The following is an 18,202-nucleotide window of genomic DNA, read 5'->3' as shown; positions in this document are numbered from 1 at the left end:
TTTCTTATTTGTTATATATTTCTTTGGATAGATTTACTTTAGAGATGTAATAATATCTAATAAACGCAATATTGATTAAATAAAAAATAAAAAAAGTAAAGATTGGTACGGGATTCGAACCAGGATTATCCACGTCCGAAGACAAACGACCAGTTCTCGTCGCCATCCGCTCGAACTGTCAAACCATCTAAAATACTCGACGACAGAGTAGGATAGTGACGTCGTCGATACTCCCCTTGAATTAGAAAGAGACTACCGACCAAATAGGCTCATTTATCTCTGTCGCAACCGTCACCCATTTTAAGATCGTAAGGCGCAATCTAGAGTATTATATATCTATGTGTAAGGATGTGTAAGGTTAGATTCATCTTTTGACTTGTTTTTAGATAGAAATCAAGTGAATATTCAACAAAGAACGCTGCTTCAGGTTGTCCTAGGATTTTGTGCGGCCTGTTATTAATTTAATATCAAATATAAAGCAGTACAAAATTAAAAATATCAAAAAATAGACCTCAAATAACAATTAAAAGCACGTAGGTAATAATAAGATTAAAACAATAATTAGCAATAAAAAGTAAAGCTAATAATTTAAGAATAGAAGGGTAACACAATTTTAAAAATTATACAAAAATCAAATCGAGATTAATTGTTGAATATAAGTTGAAATTTATAAACTTTATGGTTATCTTCCCATCCTATCAAGCCTGTGTCATTTTCCGATCAATCTCTCGCACTCACTTTAACTCAAACGTTAAAGATAACTTCGGTCATCCATCACAGGCCTGATTGTCCTGATGCTTCCAGCACAGCACAGGCCCAAAGATATTCCTGAGGATTTTTCTTTCCCAAACACGTAGTCTCTCTTCGTTTGCTTTTGTTATCGTCCACGTTTCGCTTCCATACATCTTAACGCGTCGCATGATTGTTTTATACACTTGTATCTTCGTACGTCTTGTTAGTTGTTTCGATTTTATAAGATTTTCCTATCCTATTGTTTATTTCTTGTGATCCATTATTATCTTCAGTTATTGTTGTTCCAAGATACTTCAATTTTCTAAGGCGCTCAAAGTTAAAGTCATCGATGGTGATGTTCTGACCAATGCTGTCTCTGCTTTGGTTATTGCGGCTCGTATACATATTTTTTGTCATGTTTTCGTTGATTTGGAGCCCCATTTTCTTTGCTTCCTTCTCGAACCTCACGAAAGTCTCCTTTATCCTTAATCGGGAGTTTCCTATTAGATCGATATCGTCTGCAAATGCAAGTAGAGAATTTGGCCTTTCTCGATGAAATACTGTATTCGGGAACTGAAATGATACTGGGACAACATAAACCACAAAAACTAAAGACGCAAAAGAAAAAGTTACATAGCGATTAATCTTACTGCGGAAAATTGATAGGTGCTGTATTTCCTCGCCTAATAGAAGAAAATCGAGATTTAAATCAGATACTGAAAAACTAAAATTATTTCCTCCAAATCACTTAGCGCAGTGTATCTATGAGAGAGCTTCCTGTTATTTTCCTGTGTTTCAGATCTATACAAAAACGAGATTCTTAACACGTTGACGGACAGATCGTCTATAGACGTCTAATTTCCATTGATGTAATGTGACACAACGTCTATAGACGTTGCATTTTTCCCTATTGTACTTTGCAAAATACATATAGTGTCACAACACTTGCTTATACATTTGACGCACTGTCCGTCAACGTGTCAAATTTTATTATATTACTAAAAATTTAGTTTCTTCTCCAATAAGTGATAAAAACTGATGAGCTGAAATTTACTTTGTGTTAATCGTATCCTCATCAACGCACTCATAATCTAATGAAGAGAATTTAAATAAAACTTACTGAACTTCCTGTCAAAGATACATCTGCCGCTTTCTAGGCCAGGAAATAAAAATGTATGATTTGAGATTACATACACATATCTTGTGATCTCTTTCACGTGACATACATTAGCATCTTTTTAACGTTTGGTACTTAAATGAGTACTTAAAGTACTCATTAAGTCGTTTGAATAATTATTACTGTAATTTTATTACGATATAAATGTATGTAGTTCGTTTAAATGTGCAACAAAGTAGCCTATGTAATAGTCCAGAAAGACACTGCGTATCCGCTAGGAAAAAAATTCTGATTAGGATTTTTTGCACTTACTCAAAAAGGACCCCTTTTAACAAATTTGCATGTTGCCAGGTCCAAAAGTGGGTCGAAAATTGTTTAAACGTTTTTGTTTGTTTTTTTTCCTAAATTATTTTTTTTTGCATCGAACAAAGTTTTTTTGGGTTTTTGCATCATTCCAAAACGAAAAGGTCTTTATAAAGTTGATAGTTTTTGACATACAGGGTGAGTCATGAGGAACTGTACATACTCCTACCTCGTATAGAGGCTCCTATGGGGAATAACAAATGACCATTAAAACGTGTCTGCTCCCATTTTTTAGTAAAATACAGGGCGAGTTTAGCATTTTGACAGAAATTTGTATTCGTCATAATTTTTGAACGGTTAGACCGATGTGTCTCTTATTGGGGTCAATCGTTACACTATTACCACCTAATCAACTGATTTATTCAAACTAGAAAAAAATCAGGTCCGGCTTTAAAAAATTAGTTTGTTTGGGCCTTAGAAAAAATTTTACCCTGTATACGCTTTTTGAAAACTCTAATATGAATTTTACAAATTAGCCAAATAGGGAATTAAAATGACATATTTATTTTTTCCCCACACGATTACTTAATTTTTTATAAAAAAATCAAATTTGACTATGAATAATTAAAAAATTGTTAAAGTGAACCATAGATTTAAAAAAATTTACTTTTATTACAAAAATTAATTTTTTTATGATCATCATAGTCTCATTATATTCTTTTAACATCGACTTATTGTCGACATTGTTGTAGCCGAAATGGCCTAATTCTTGTAATCCTAAGGTCTTTCGACCTAACTATGTAGCTAGTTCCAACTACTTTGGATCTGAAGTTTCAACCTGATGATGGACTGATTGGTCAGAAAACGTTTGTGTTTTTTGTACTAGTGATGTACCCACTTTAATCCAATTTAGATTATTTTTAGAAAAAAAATTAATAAATTTATATACCATCTACCTACAAGTGAAGTTTTACTTCCTTAGTAAGTTTTTGATATATTTTTCTCTTTGTAGGTAAACGTGGACGAAGTCTTGAAAATATATGTCCTGTGGGAGATCCACTTCGCATTAGTGACACTGTTCGTCCATTCTTATGTGGTACTGATCCTGGAAAACCACAGTGTCCGCCATTGTATCAGTGTTTAGTTCAAACCGGTAAGTTAAACTAAAAAAATGCTAAGGTCTTAGCATTATTACTCTTCCACATTACATTGCATTTTAGACTGAAAATTTCTTGTACTTTGATGATAACGTAAAGAATCCGATACATGATGAATAAAAGCAAATACATATATTACTATACGCCACAGTTTTAATAAGTTTTTATCTTAAATTTTTTTATGTTCAGTTCTCATAAGTATCGACAAGTAAACCTTTTATGAAATTTATCTTTTGCAAACTATTTTCCTATCACCATCATCATTCTCTTTGCCTTTATCTCTATGCGGGATCGGCTTCCCTAATTATATTTCTTCATAATATGTTTCTATCTTGGTATGCACCATTTTCAATCCCATTTACCTATATCTGCTACCTACCTAAGCGTTTTCCCAGGTCTTCTTTGCTCGTCCTGTCCTACTCTTTCCAGGAAATCACAGATCAGCTATTCTTCGTATTAACGTCTCGACGTGGAACATAACCAAATTATCTTAACCAATGCTTTCTCATTTTGGCATTAAGTCACTCCTAGACTTCCCTGATATACTTATTCTTAATTTTATCCTTTTTTGTCACTCTACCCATCCATTTAAGCATTCTCATTTTCGCCAAATGCATTCATTGTTCCTCTTTCTTTTTAACTGCCCAACATTCAGTTCCGTTCATCATAGCTGGCTTTATGGCTGTTTTATAGAAATTTCACTTCAGCTTCATTGGAATTTTTCTGATTCATTTGTGAAACATTTTTAGGATTTTCAACCCTAATTTGAATGCTTGTACAGTGGAACCTCGATAAGTCGGATTAATCGGGACCGCGGCCGATCCGAGTTATCGAAAATCCAGGTTAGCAGGAGAATTGGAGAATATGGTAAAAATTAATAAAATACGGTATACTTACAGATAAACTCCGTTATAATTGAAATAACATGAAATATATATGCCCAGTACACATCTAAATTACGTATAGTTGTATAGAGTATAGAGTATTGTTCATTTCTTGGTAAAAAACTCATGCGTAGACAAAAAAAAAACGCAAACACAAACCTATCTGAAGCACAATTACAGAACGGAAGCGAAAAATACGACTGTACTACACACAATACGGTCACAATCGGAACAATGTTATAGTATTTAAGAACAGTGGAGACTAAGACCATTGTTTAAAAAAGAATTTTTTAAATAGTCTTTTAGTCTTTTTTGGACAATGCTGACAGTTTGAAATAAATAAAGGAATACAGGTGCCTGTTGTTTCCGATAATCCTAAAATGAACGTCGCTCTGCCGCCGTGTGCCATGAGTCATTTTTACTATCGTATAGTTCAAATTACACAAATACACATTATCTCCCAAATATTATATTACATACATTTGTATTGTTGAAATGTTTGTCTGATGAAAATCGGTCCGAGTTAGCCGGACTTCCGGGTTATCGGGGGTTGACTTATCGGGGTTCCACTGTATCTTCATACTATTTCCCGATTAGTCTTTAATACCGATCCTAAGTACTTAAAACTATTGCTTTTCACAAAGGTATTGGTCGATAGGTGACCGAATTTTCAACTCCGGCCTTCTTTGAACATATTTCCACCATATTATCGAAACTTTTGTAATATTGTGGAAGGAAAATTATTCTCCCGCGTACACATACATAAACATAAGACACATTTGGTCGCACGTGTAACTACAGTAAATCCCGAAAAATTTTCCTACACGACAAAAAGAACTTTATAGTCGTTTGTTTTACACTGATTTATTAATATTTCTCTCTCTCTCTCTCTCTCTCTCTCTCTTTCTCTTATTACCAAGTGATAGTTATACAAAATAATTTTAGGAAATGATTATGGAGTGTGCTGTCCAGCTTCCCTGAAAATACAGAAGACTGGTACCTGTCCTACAGAAATGGATGATAGTAGACAATGTGGTCAACTTTGTACACATGATTTGGAATGCCCTTCAGTTCAAAAATGTTGCAGTACTGAGCAGTGCGGATTTTCGTGTATTCATCCAAAGAATGTTACAGGTAAGTTTATGATTAGTTACATAGTTAGTAGTAAACATAATTTTTCTAGCTTTATTACTGCTACTTCATTGAACTGAAATAATGGGTGAAATATGACTGTATAACACTATACGGCACCATTCATACACCCATGTTTTCCTATAAATTTTCTTGAGTATGTTTTCTCTGTATACAGGGTGTGTCAAAAGTAGCGGGATGGTACAATATTGCACGAAATAAACATCGTATCGAAAAACTGGAAAATAAGTGTTCAATATTTTTTAAAAATATATCGAATGACAACAAACACGACTCCGCACTCCACCCCCTGGAGTGGAACTCCCATTTTTTATTGCAGATTTAGATTCCTTGTGCAGAAATAGGTAACTTGTATTAGAGACTTTTTTCGAATTGTTAATAAATGGCGCTGTAATCGGAAAACCCTAGGTAATTTTAGGTAACCTAGGTTATCGTGATACCCTAGGTTAATTATAGAAACGGCCTAATATCTCGAGAAATACCAAATGAAAAACCAAAAAACACGTAGTTAAGATTTTTTTAAATATATCGAATGGAACCAAACACCACCCCGCATTCTCACACCCTTTGGGAGTTGGGCGGGGACAACTTTGATATCTTAAATGGAGAAACATTTTTTCAATGGAGATTGAGATTGTATGTGAAAAAGTAAACACATTTTATCTGAACTTATTTTCGATTGGCGTTAGATGGCGCTGTAATTATTACAGAAAACCTATACAGATCCGAAGTCTGCAAACTAATTTTTGTGGTACAGAATACAGTTGTTTAAGAATGTTCTGTAGAATTAGATTAGAATCTGCAATAAAAAATAAGGGTTTCTACTAAAGATTTCAAAATTATCCGAACATTAAGTATATTAAAAAAGTACAAACCTGAGTGAAAATTGAGCATTGTACTTAAGTACGTTTTTCCTTTACACCGGTCAGCTCGTTGAAATATGAAAATACAATACTATCAGGTATCTCTAACTCCTAAAGCAGCCTAATGTGACCAGTTCAATGAATATAATCCGCAGATATGATCATCAATGGCGTTACAATTCTTGGTCCGTCTTTGCCACCTTTCGTGTTTGACGGTTCTGTGCCGCTATTCCCCATTGTCTCTCTCCCATTTTCTCGATATCATCTTCAACTACATCTTTCTACATTTTTCTAGACCATTCTGCAGATTTCTCCCATCCTATCTGTCCCAAAACACATGGTAAATAAGGCGATTGCCATCACTGTGTCTCGCATGTCCTACCCATCTTAATATATTGGCCTTTTTTGCACCTTTGCACTGCATTGCAAAGCTCTGCAAAGATCTGTTTCCAGCCAATATTCGCGTTTTAACTTCTCGTTAGACCGATATTTAATGCAGGTACATTCAAAGCGGGAAAATATCCTTAAATTCTTAATTCTAATGATTCTACGTCATCGGCAAATGCGAGAACGATTTTTGCTTCTCGATTTTTGCTGTCTGGTTGAATCCACAAAAATGAGTTGTTTTTTTTTAAACGTTTATTCAGCAATCTGTTAGTTATAAAAATTCTAACAATAAGCGTCTTTGGGGTTTGAAGTAAAAAAAAATTGACGTTAGAGAGGTCAGTCCAATGACTGGACCTCTAGTATGGAACAAACATGACATTTCGATAATATTCTACATACAAACATACATTTTACATTTACAAACAATACATATATCTAAAATATAAACACAATTACGGTGAGTTATAAAACTTATTTATAAATAAGGTCCAGTGGATTTTTACGTTTTAGTCTGTGAGTTTGTTGACTATTATCAAGCAAGTTTATTGCCAGGGCATTTGGATGGCTTTCTAGGCGTTTTATGTACCGAACACTGCACTAAACTATCACTTCACTGATAGTAGGTACTTCTAGATCACAATAAATGTCTTTGTTTGACACGAACCATGGGGCCTCTTTTATAGAGCGTAACACTTTGGATTGTAATCTTTCCATTATGGATATGTTGGATTTTGCTGCTGTACCCCATAGCTTTATCCCATAGGTCCAGACCGGTTTGAGTATTGTATTGTATACCAACAGTTTGTTACGTATAGACAACTTCGATGTTCTGCGCAGTATCCAATAATGTTTACGAAATTTTTAATTTAACTGTTGGCGCTTTTTCCATATATGTGTTCTCCATGTCAAAGTTTTGTCCAGGTGCATGCATACCAAGGTATTTAACGCTTTCGGCTTGTGGAATTGCTTTGTTATTTATTTCTATATTAGGAGATATTTTACGACATTTTGTAAATATGATATGTTGTGATTTTGATTCATTGATCTTTATTCGCCATTTCTTTGTCCACTTTTCAATGTTCCTAATATGCCTTTGAAGAGATTCGGTAGCTGTTGCGGGATTTTCATCTGTGACTAACATAGCTGTGTCGTCTGCGAATGTTGTAGTCGTTACATTTTCGTTTGTTGGTATGTCGTGTGTAAATATTAGATATACTGTAGGACCCAGAACACTAGCTTGAGAGACTCCAGATCGTATAGGGTGGATTTTTGATGTATCTGCTCCATGCTTGACACGGTAGTACCTTTCTTCTAAATATGATTTTAGTATAGTAAACATTGAATCAGGAACGTTCATTTTTATTTTGAAGAACAATCCTTCATGCCAGACTTTATCAAAAGCCTGACTGACGCGACGTCAAGAAAAAGTGCAGAACAGTACTTTTTTTCTTCAAAAGTTTTATTTACTATATCAACGACTCTATGAACTTGTTCTATTGTTGAATGCTTATCTCTGAAACCAAACTGGTGATCCGGAAAAAGATTATTATCAGTTATCTTCATTAGCCTGGTCGCTAATAGCTTCTCAAATAGTTTAGCTAGTACCGGTAAGAGACTAATAGGACGATAAGAGGTATGTTCGTGAGGTGGTTTACCATGTTTATGGATCATTATTATATCAGCAATTTTCCATTGCGTTGGTACAATTTTGAGCCTTATTGCGGCGTTGAATAGTTGTGTTATCATAACTTCCTTTTTATATGGTAACTCTTTTAAGATAGTTCCTGTTATAAGGTCATAGCCAGGAGCTTTTTTGGTTTTTAATCTATATTGAATAGTATTTTTTACATCTCTTTTTGTTACTGGTTTAATTTGCTCACTTGGCTATTGGATTGTTGCTAGACTTTCATAGATAGCCTCATCTTCTTCAGCACTGACAGAGGGTAGAGGTTGAAAAACTTCTTCAAGATATTTTACAAATGCCTCTGCTTTTTCTTGATCTGTTTTCGACCATGAGCCATCTGGATTTCTTAATGCTGGTATGTGTTTACTGATTACTGAGTTGTTTTAATTTCCTGGTGGCCTTCCAAAATGAATTATCGGTATCTGCTGTTGGTGTTAAATTTTGAAGATAATTTCCGATGTAGGAGTTTTTGTGCTTTAGTATTGTATTTTTCAGTTGTCTTGCGGCTCTATTGTAGTTCACTTTGTCTTGATGCTGCCTTGTGTTTTGCCATATATTTCTTAGTCTCCTCTTCTCTTTAATTTGGTTTCTTATATTAATAGGATTGTTTCTTTTATTCTGTGTATCTTTACATTCTGGAGTGGCATTCCAAGCAGCTTCTTGGAGAAGTGTAGTAAATTTACTAAAATGAGTTGTTTATATTGTATTTTTGTACTTCACAACTAGAAGAGCACCATTGTGCTTCTCAAATTTGAGCTTCTGCTGCAATCTCGTAGCTCTATATTTTATAGCATCTTCTATACTCTAAAAAACAAATTCATAATTAATGGAGATATATTTGTTATAGAATGTCTACATCAACGAGCTCTCTCAGAAGTTCTATCAGTAAGCGAAAGAGCTGGTAGAGGGTATGTTCCGCAATGTACGCAAGATGGTCAATTTGAAGCAAAACAGTGCAGCAGAAACGGCTTGGTTTGTTGGTGCGTTGATCGACTGGGAAGAAAAATGAAAGGATCAATGGGTGCTGCCATAGATATAAATTGCTCAATAACTGATGGTAAGAGTCATTTATATATCAACATTTTCATGTTAAGTTTTTATACTATTATTTTCTAACGACTAACTTTCTTCTTCTTGTTTGAGATCTTTTCATGTTAATAATGATTCGACACTATAATGTTATACGCTTCAAACAAATTAGACCTTTAAATAATTGATGGATTCGACCGTTACTTGATGGAAGTTCATTTTATCTAACAATAAAACACTGAAAACGTTTGTTTTCTATACTTCCACAAAACTTATTATAACTTTGTGACTACAGCTGTTTCGGCAGAGTGCCTTTGTAAAGTGATTTAGTTTACTATGGGTTTGTATTTTAAAGTCTGACTGAAAAGGTTGAGGAGTGGGAAGTTGTTTGTCTTGAGTTGCAGGGCCGTAACTACCATTGGGGCAACCGGGGCCCCCGACCTAAGGGGGACCCCGCAGGAGTCCCCTTTGATTGGCCGAGATATTACATTGATTGACAGATATTGACATAGATTTTAACGAAGAAAATAAAAATATGTATTTTGAAAGCCGATCCCAACAAAATATTTTCAAATGACACAATTTTAAAAAGACCTTTTCAAAATAACGCAACATAAAGCTTTAATTTTTTACTGGGGAAATTAGTCTTTTGGACTAAAAATGCAATTGGAATAGAACAGGGGCCCCCGAGGCCTAAGCTAAGCTGGGGCCCCCAATACCTTAACATAAACATTTAAATTATTACTTAGGAAATTAGTTATTTCTAATAAAACCTAAAATGCCATTGGAAGAGGGGGCCCGGGCTAAGCTGGGGCCCCCGAGACCTTTCCTAAAGATATAAATTGTTACTGAAGGAATTAGTTATTTTGGCGAAATAAAAACTAAAATGTAACCGGAATAGGGGCTCAGGTCCCAGCTACTTTGTCTTAACCAATTTACTTCAGACCACATCTTGGTACCACATATTGAAAAGAAAGGTAAGGGTAAGATAGAATCAGCACATTAGGATCAGTCCCACCAGTACACTCACCAGCTTCACTGGAGTGTGTTTGGTTCACACTGCAGTTGCTTAATGCACCTTAATGTGCATTTACGTTCGCTTGGTTATTCGTTCGCTACAAAGTATTAGCTATCATTATAGCTACCATTTACATTGTAGCCAACGAACGTATTCGTTGATAATCTATCCGCAATGTCAGATACAGATGAAGATTTAATCATGATACTATAAATAAAGAGATAGTATCTTCCCGTAGCGCAAATACGTCCGAATTCTCGCATTGATGACGCAACTGGAGACCGGAAGTTGAATTTTAATTCTTGGGTAAGTTAAATGGGATTTGTATGCATTATGTGATGAAATTATTCAATTAGCAAAATAACATTAAACTTCAATATATTTGAAAAAAAAATAAGTGTCGAGATTCCAGTCAAAATAACTGTCAAAGATAAAATATAAAATACACTTAGCTTACAACCGCGAACAATTCAAACTAATCGGATATTACGAATGATTACGAACCATTACGAACTTGCGGGTCTCCACTTACGTCACGACTTCCGGATGTGCAATATATTATCTTGTTATTTATTCGCTCAGACATTTAAAAAAAATGCCGTGTCACGCTAATGATATTATGTATTATAGTACATTCTTTCACGGTTTTTGCTCTAAATTTTAAAGAACCTCTTGGATTGACATGAAATTTGGCATACGTATAGCTTACATGTCAAAGAAAAAAAGTGGTATTGTGCGGATGTGTACTTTTGCCCTGGGGGTGACTTTCACCCCCTCTCGGGTGTGAAAAAATATATGTCCAAAATAAGTCCGGAAATGGGTAAACTGACTAATTTTAAGTAACTTTTGTTCTATAGAGCTTTTTCGCCAAGTCAACACTTTTCGAGTTATTTGCGAGTGAATATTTTCATTTTTCAACAAAATAACCACATTTTAAGACGGTTTTTCGCAAATAACTCAAAAAGTAAGTATTTTGTAGAAAAAACGTTCCTAGAAAAAATATAACCTATAAAAAAGTAAAAAAAAATGGTGTACGCGTTAGGTCTCTGGATCTCGTAGAACCAGAGTTATAGCCAATGAAAAATAGATTCATATTCACCAAATTTCAAATAGAATATTTCGACGTGAAATATCCAAAAAATTAAGCACTTTTTGGGGAAAACCCATTATAACTTTTTTAAACTGTTCAAAAAAGCTTTATTTCTGTTTTTACAAAAAGTTTCTAGCATTAAATTTAAGCAAGTTACGCTCAAAATAAAGTTGGTCCATTTTGTTTTGGCAAAAAAATCGGGAAGACCACCCCCCTAATTAGTAACTTAAATGAAATTCATTGTTACCGCTCCACAAATTATTTTACTTATGTTGTGTTTATATGATCTGTAAGTTTCATCGATTCAAAGTGCTTATTTTTGAAAAAATTTGGTTTCAAAATAAAATTTTTTAAAATTTTAATTTTGAAAAATATTTTGTTTTTCAAAATAACTAAAAAATTGTTAGAGATACCAAAAATCTCGAAAAACAAAAAAAAGTCAGCATTGCTTTTCTGAATATCATGTATTTTTTTGTTTTTCTGTTAGACAAAAATTGAATAAAATTTGGTGTTTCTAAATATCAGTGACTCGTTCAACCCCTTTTAACTACAGCCCTTTCAATAATCAGGACTTTAAACCGATGAAACTTAGAGATCATATAAACAATACGTACACGAGTCAAAAAACTTGTGAAGTCGTAACGATTAAGTTCATTTAAGATACTAATTAGGGGGTGATTTTCCCGATTTTTTTACCAAGACAAAAAGGGACTAGCTTTATTTTGAGCGTAACTTGTTTACTTTTGATGCTAGAAAGTATGTAACCCTTATAGTAGGGTTATATTTTTTTTTGGTACTAAAATTTGATTGATGAAGAGAAAGGAGTAGTGAGAAACGGCTTAACAAGTTAAAATTAGAATGAAGATAACAAATTAATTATGAGGATGAGGATGAGACGTAAAAGCTCAGGAAGTGGAGATCGGCTTATTTTCGTGCTGTTGTTTAGGGGAGAAAGAGATAGTGATAAAGGAAGAAACCAGAAAAATTAAAAGTAATGAAATACTTAAAAGAAAAGAACTGACCTATGATCAATAAATCAAAGATGGGCGCCAGAAGTAAATGCCTTTTAGAGCCTTTACTTCGTTGATAGAACAGTGTGGGAGACTAGAAAAGAGAGAGAGAGATATAGAGAGAGATATATAGAGAGAGATATAGAGAGAGATATATATATAGAGAGAGAGAGAGAGAGATATAGAGAGAGAGAGAGAGAGAGAGAGAGAGAGAGAGAAATAAGGAGAAAGATATAAACAATCCAAATAACTTAATCCTGAAATAAAATATTATATGAACACATATAGTTGAGAGATATCAGGTGCAGGTGAAATGATACAAACCTAATAGGTATACCTTATTTTTATTGTGTAAAAAAAAATACCTAGATATATGTAAAGTAAGATTTTGGTAACTAATGTATATATATATAATGTAAAATTTCTAGCTAAAAATATAAATAATGTATAATAATGTAAAACATTGGCTTGCAAGATAAATATATAATAGTAAAATTTAATTAATAATATAAATAATGAATATGAGTAATGTTAAAATTTTGGTTGCCAAGATATAAGCAGATAACGTAAAAGTTTCCGACTATTAAATGATTTCTATGAGTTTACGTTTCTTTCAGATACAAACAATAAAGAGACAGAAAAACAATAGTGAGTGCTAGTCAACAGAACCAGATGATATTCTTCATAATACCGTATTAATATACTTGTATATTATCTACCACAATACCTAAGTTATTATGTAATGAACCCTATAGAGACCAATGCTCTAGGTCTATAAGTACTTATGTTCCCTTACATGCATTGAGATTTAGATGAAAAATTGACAAAATATTATTTGTTGTGTAGACACAACCGATAGTAAAAGATATGATAAGGGAAGTTAAAAAATAATCTAATGCTTAACAACAAATGTAGAATAAATATATAATATATTGCGGAACACAATTCGGTCTATAAATGAGAACATTAATTAAGTACACTTATCTTTGTTCCAATCTAGATGAAATTCCTTCAGCTCTAATTCCAAGTGTTGGCTTATGGACGTGCCGGTTTATCAGACGGTAAGCGGCTCTATGAGTATACACATCTTAGGGAAGATTTACGTTCCAGATAATTAATAGGAATGTTATTCTTAGTGCATTTTCCATATAAGTTGTCTTTGTGGGATATTAAAAGCTTGGTTCTATTTTATAATTCTCTAGGTACGGCAGACGTTCATTTTAGGTATATTATATCTTTACAGATATATTTAGCTTGCTTTGTAATTGCAATTCCAAAATAGATTTATTGAATATCTCCTATTCTTTTATGTATGACATCTGCCGTTTTTTCTCCAACACATATTTGTCTGTATTTGACCTTCTTAAGTCGTTGGTTAGCTAGCACTCATTCTGTTTTCATTTTCCTACCTCGATCGTAAGGTAACTTTTTGTTATTCGATGTTAATTATTACGGTTGTCGGGAGTGGCTACTCGGAAACGTAGCGGAACGCTACATTCCCCCTCCACTCGATATAATTTTCCTTCAGAAAATTATTCTGGCAAAAACCAAAACGAAGTTTATTCTTGGCAGGGTTAGTACTTTAATATGGGTCAGGAGTAGTAGCTCCTAGCAGTTGTAGCTGTAGTTACAGTCACAACCACTCCACAAAGTTAAAGATAGGATTAGTACATCAACTAACTAATCTAATCTAACCTAAAACATTAATTTTGAATTTGGCTCAAAGTGGGTAAACATCCACATTATACCACATATTTACACAAGGGAAATAAAAGGCAACACTTCTCATGCTTCCGAGCATGGAAGAGTGCGGGCACAAAAGTATGACACACTTGTGTGGATCCAACACAAGAGTGCATCAAGGTAAGTTCCCAAGATTCCGGAACCGGTATGGTTTACGGAGATCGCGAGAAAGGAACTTTTCCTTCCTTAACGTAGACAAGGACTAGTCTGATGATCTGCATCCAGACTTTATTTACGAATGAACCGTATACTAGGTATCTTAAAGTTTACTAACAGTTATTCTTGTTGTACCATTACTTACATCAATTAAACTTATTAAATCGTTCACATTAAAGGCTTAGATTACACGTAACCCCAAATTGTGATCATCGTGAACTAAAGGTACTAGAAAAAAATATTCCTGACTAAAACAAAGTATCCACCCAACTACATAAAGAACCATTAAATTTGGCCTTACTCACTATCGGACTCACTATCGATTTGGATATTAGCACCTAAGTTAATCCAAAGATGAACACAAAATTTATTGTTGACATATTCAACCGAGAGTAACCAGGATATTCTCCAACCGATTCAAAACATGGTATCAAAGATAACTTAAGGTAAGGAAATAGAGATGTAACATAACTCTCTTAGGTAAGATAAGATAAGATAAGATAAAGTGAAGTACGATACGCTAAGTTAAATATATTATATATCCAATGCAGATATAAACCAGGTAGTTAAGAATGCACAGCAAAACAAAAAATGGACAAACAAAACAGTTCCACAAATGGATAGCCATTATCGTATCCATCCAAATATGGTTCCGTCAGTATAATTCATAATCCATTCCCGAATTGACTTAATATAATCACAGGTAATAATCATTGAAAGGTAACCTAAAGATAACCTAACTTAATATCTGTATCCGATAAATCTATAGCCTAAGGCTACAGCTGATTTCAGTGTACGATATACCAAAACGTTTGATAATCAGTGTATTTTTATACTAACACATGTATAAGCATCAACACAAGTAAGTTCTTAACTACAATTTCTCAAAGGTAAAACTAAAATTTAAGAACCAAAATCAAACAATTTCATCTGAAACCGTATATTTATAGATCAGTTCCTAAAATCAATGACAGAAGAGGTCCGAACTGGACTACTATAGTGGACCAATGCGTAAGAAAACGAAAATCAAATATTAGAGTAGTCACTAAACAACAGCTAATGAATGTATTTTCCAAAATTATTGATATAACAACCATCAACGAAATTAATATTAAAGGTATTGGGTTATCGCCTTGTACAAGAAAAAAATCCATTGTATAACTTGATGAAGACTTAATCTATGCTACAGAACCGAAGATGGTCAACGACCATATTCGCCACATAGCGACTCCAGGTAAAAGTACATCCATCACAAAATATAGCATGGATTACGAAATCCGCTAACGATCTAGTCCGGAATTTGATCAACGAATTCGAACCCACGTATTATGCTTAGATACACCTATATACCCATATACAACAAAATTTACTAATAAAAGTGAAAAGACAATATTTAAAAGCAATTTACCTATAACAGTCTAATATTTTGAGAAGTGATAATAATGGAATACCCTGTATAATGCATTTATTACACCAGACAAATGTTATGACATTCCCTGTGCAAACGCTGAGTCCATAATATATGTGAACACTTAACTATCAAGGTAAAATCAAGAGCAGAGGTAAAAATAATAATTACCAAATAGCAAAAATAAGAGTTTTTTTAGGAAACTAGCAAGTTGCAGACTGCGATAAAAGGTTCCAAAATTAATGCAGAACGCAAGTTAATACTTATCATCCTCTGAGGTCGAGGACTCAGAATCCATGACTGTTTTATCAGGTAGGAGATCTTTGACATGAAAACGACCAATTCGTTTATTGGACGAATTGTCTTTTAGTTCATAGACAAGAGGCGATATGACTTTTAAAACCGTACATTGAATATACTTCTGACAAAATTTCGCCGCTATGGCATCATTTTTACTTGATTTCACAAAATTTCGTTTTAGGACTCGGTCTCCAGGATAAAAACGTAACGGTCTTTTCCTTAAATTATAATATTTCTGGGAACGTAAATAAGAAGATTTCAATCTCTTCCGAATATCGGCAAATATAGGGGGTAGGTTTTGGAGATCCTCTAGTCGATGAAGATTCTCAGAAACTTGTGGTAAAGTAGTTGCATTATCGGAAATTAAACCAAAATAATCGCCTGAGAGAGGAACATTTCGACCAAAGTTAAGATACGCGGGAGAACATTTAGTGACCTCGTGAGTGGAAGTCCTTATGGCTTGGGCAACAGAATGAATGTATTGATCCCACGACCTATGGTCCTCAAATGTATAAGACCTTAAAGCGGTAACAATACTACGATTTACACGTTCTGAGTGGTTCGCTTGAGGGTGATATGCAGCATTATAGAAAATCTTCTGCACCCTATATTTGGACATAAGAGTCTTGAAAGCGTTCGAGATAAATTGGGGCCCATTGTCACAGGAGACAATTTGAGGAACACCAAATACTAAAAATACTTGTTCTTCCAAATACTTAATAATTGCTGGGACTGTGGCTTTCCGAAGAGGGCAAACCAAAGGAAATTTGGTGAAATAGTCCACTACTACGAGACAATAAGTATTTCCTGTATAGCTACGAGGGTATGGACCAATTAAATCGAGAGAAATCATCTGCCAAGGGAAATTAATATTTCTAAAAGAACCCATAAGACCAGCTTGTGGTAAGTTACTTGGTTTACAAGTAGCACAAACTATGCATTTAGAGATGTACCTTTTAATGGATTTGCGCATGCCAGGCCAATAATATAACTCAGCAATACGGTGGTAAGTTTTATAGAAACCAAAATGGCCAGCAGTAACTTCGTCATGACACATACGCAAAATATTTTCCCTGTTTGGCGTAGGTACAACTATTTTCCATTCGGTCATATTCGATAATACCTCAACAGGACTTAAAATGTGTTTGTACAGCACATTGTTCTCCACCTTAAAATCGGGATATCTTTGTGGGTCTTGAGTAACCTTATCGACCATATTTTGATACCACGCATCAGGAGTTAATGAAGATAGATCTAAAACATTAATATCAAAAACACGGGAAAGAGCATCAGCAACCACTACTCCGGCTGCCTTTCGATGGACAATCTTATACGAATAGGCAGTCAGTTTACATATCCATCGGGAAAGTCTCTGAGAAGGGTTTTTCATGCCGTGAAGCCATACCAAAGAACTATGGTCCGTAATTATCGTGAAATTACGACCCTCTAAATAATAACGAAAAGCTTCTAAACCCTGAATAATAGCTAATAGTTCTTTCTCCGTAGTCGAATAGTTTTTCTGCGCCTTATTCAGTTTCTTACTTGTATAAGCTATTGGGTGTTCAGAGCCATCTTTCACCTGAAATAGCACGCCACCAGAAGCGGTGTTAGAACAATCGGTCATCAGATAAAAATGTTCGTTAAAATTAGGTGAGATCATGACTGGAGCGCTCGTTAGTGCATCTTTAACGCGCCTAAACGCTTCATCGGCCTCAGGAGTCCAAATAATCGTTTGGCCTTTTTTCCTATCCTTCAGAAGATCAGTAAGGGGTGATAGTAAGGTAGAATAAGACGGAACAAACCGACGATAATATCCACACATGCCTAAAATTCTGCGAACTTGGGTGGTAGTTTTTGGGATGGGAAAATCTCTTATAGCGGCGACCTTTTCAGGGTCTGTCCTAAGACCCTGGTTATCAACCATATAGCCTAAAAACTTCAAACTTGGTCGACAAAATTGACATTTATCAAGATTAACCGTTAAATTTGCCTCTTTTAACCGGACAAATAATTTATTCAAAATTTCGATATGAGTAGAAAAATCCGGGGTGACTACCAAGATATCATCAAGATAATAAAACACGTAGGGCTCTAACTGAGGACCTATTACTATATCCATGAGACGACACATAGTTTGGGGAGCAGATACTAACCCAAAAGGCATTGTTA

At 34.3% G+C, this 18,202-nt stretch overlaps 1 protein-coding gene across 1 annotated transcript in view; it reads left to right on the top strand.

Annotated features, from left to right (window-relative positions):
* LOC114329915 (balbiani ring protein 3) overlaps window positions 1-18,202 on the top strand; it is a 298,548-nt gene that overhangs the window by 211,611 nt on the left and 68,735 nt on the right. Inside the window, exons 6-8 of the mRNA XM_028279193.2 lie at window positions 3,165-3,305; window positions 5,139-5,327; window positions 9,127-9,336. Of these exons, the coding sequence (XP_028134994.2) occupies window positions 3,165-3,305; window positions 5,139-5,327; window positions 9,127-9,336 (540 nt within the window). The remainder of the gene's footprint in view (window positions 1-3,164; window positions 3,306-5,138; window positions 5,328-9,126; window positions 9,337-18,202) is intronic.

Source organism: Diabrotica virgifera, chromosome 6 (genome assembly GCF_917563875.1).
Source record: "Diabrotica virgifera virgifera chromosome 6, PGI_DIABVI_V3a".
Lineage (NCBI taxonomy): Eukaryota > Metazoa > Arthropoda > Insecta > Coleoptera > Chrysomelidae > Diabrotica > Diabrotica virgifera.
This window is presented reverse-complemented; position numbering and strand designations above follow the sequence as displayed.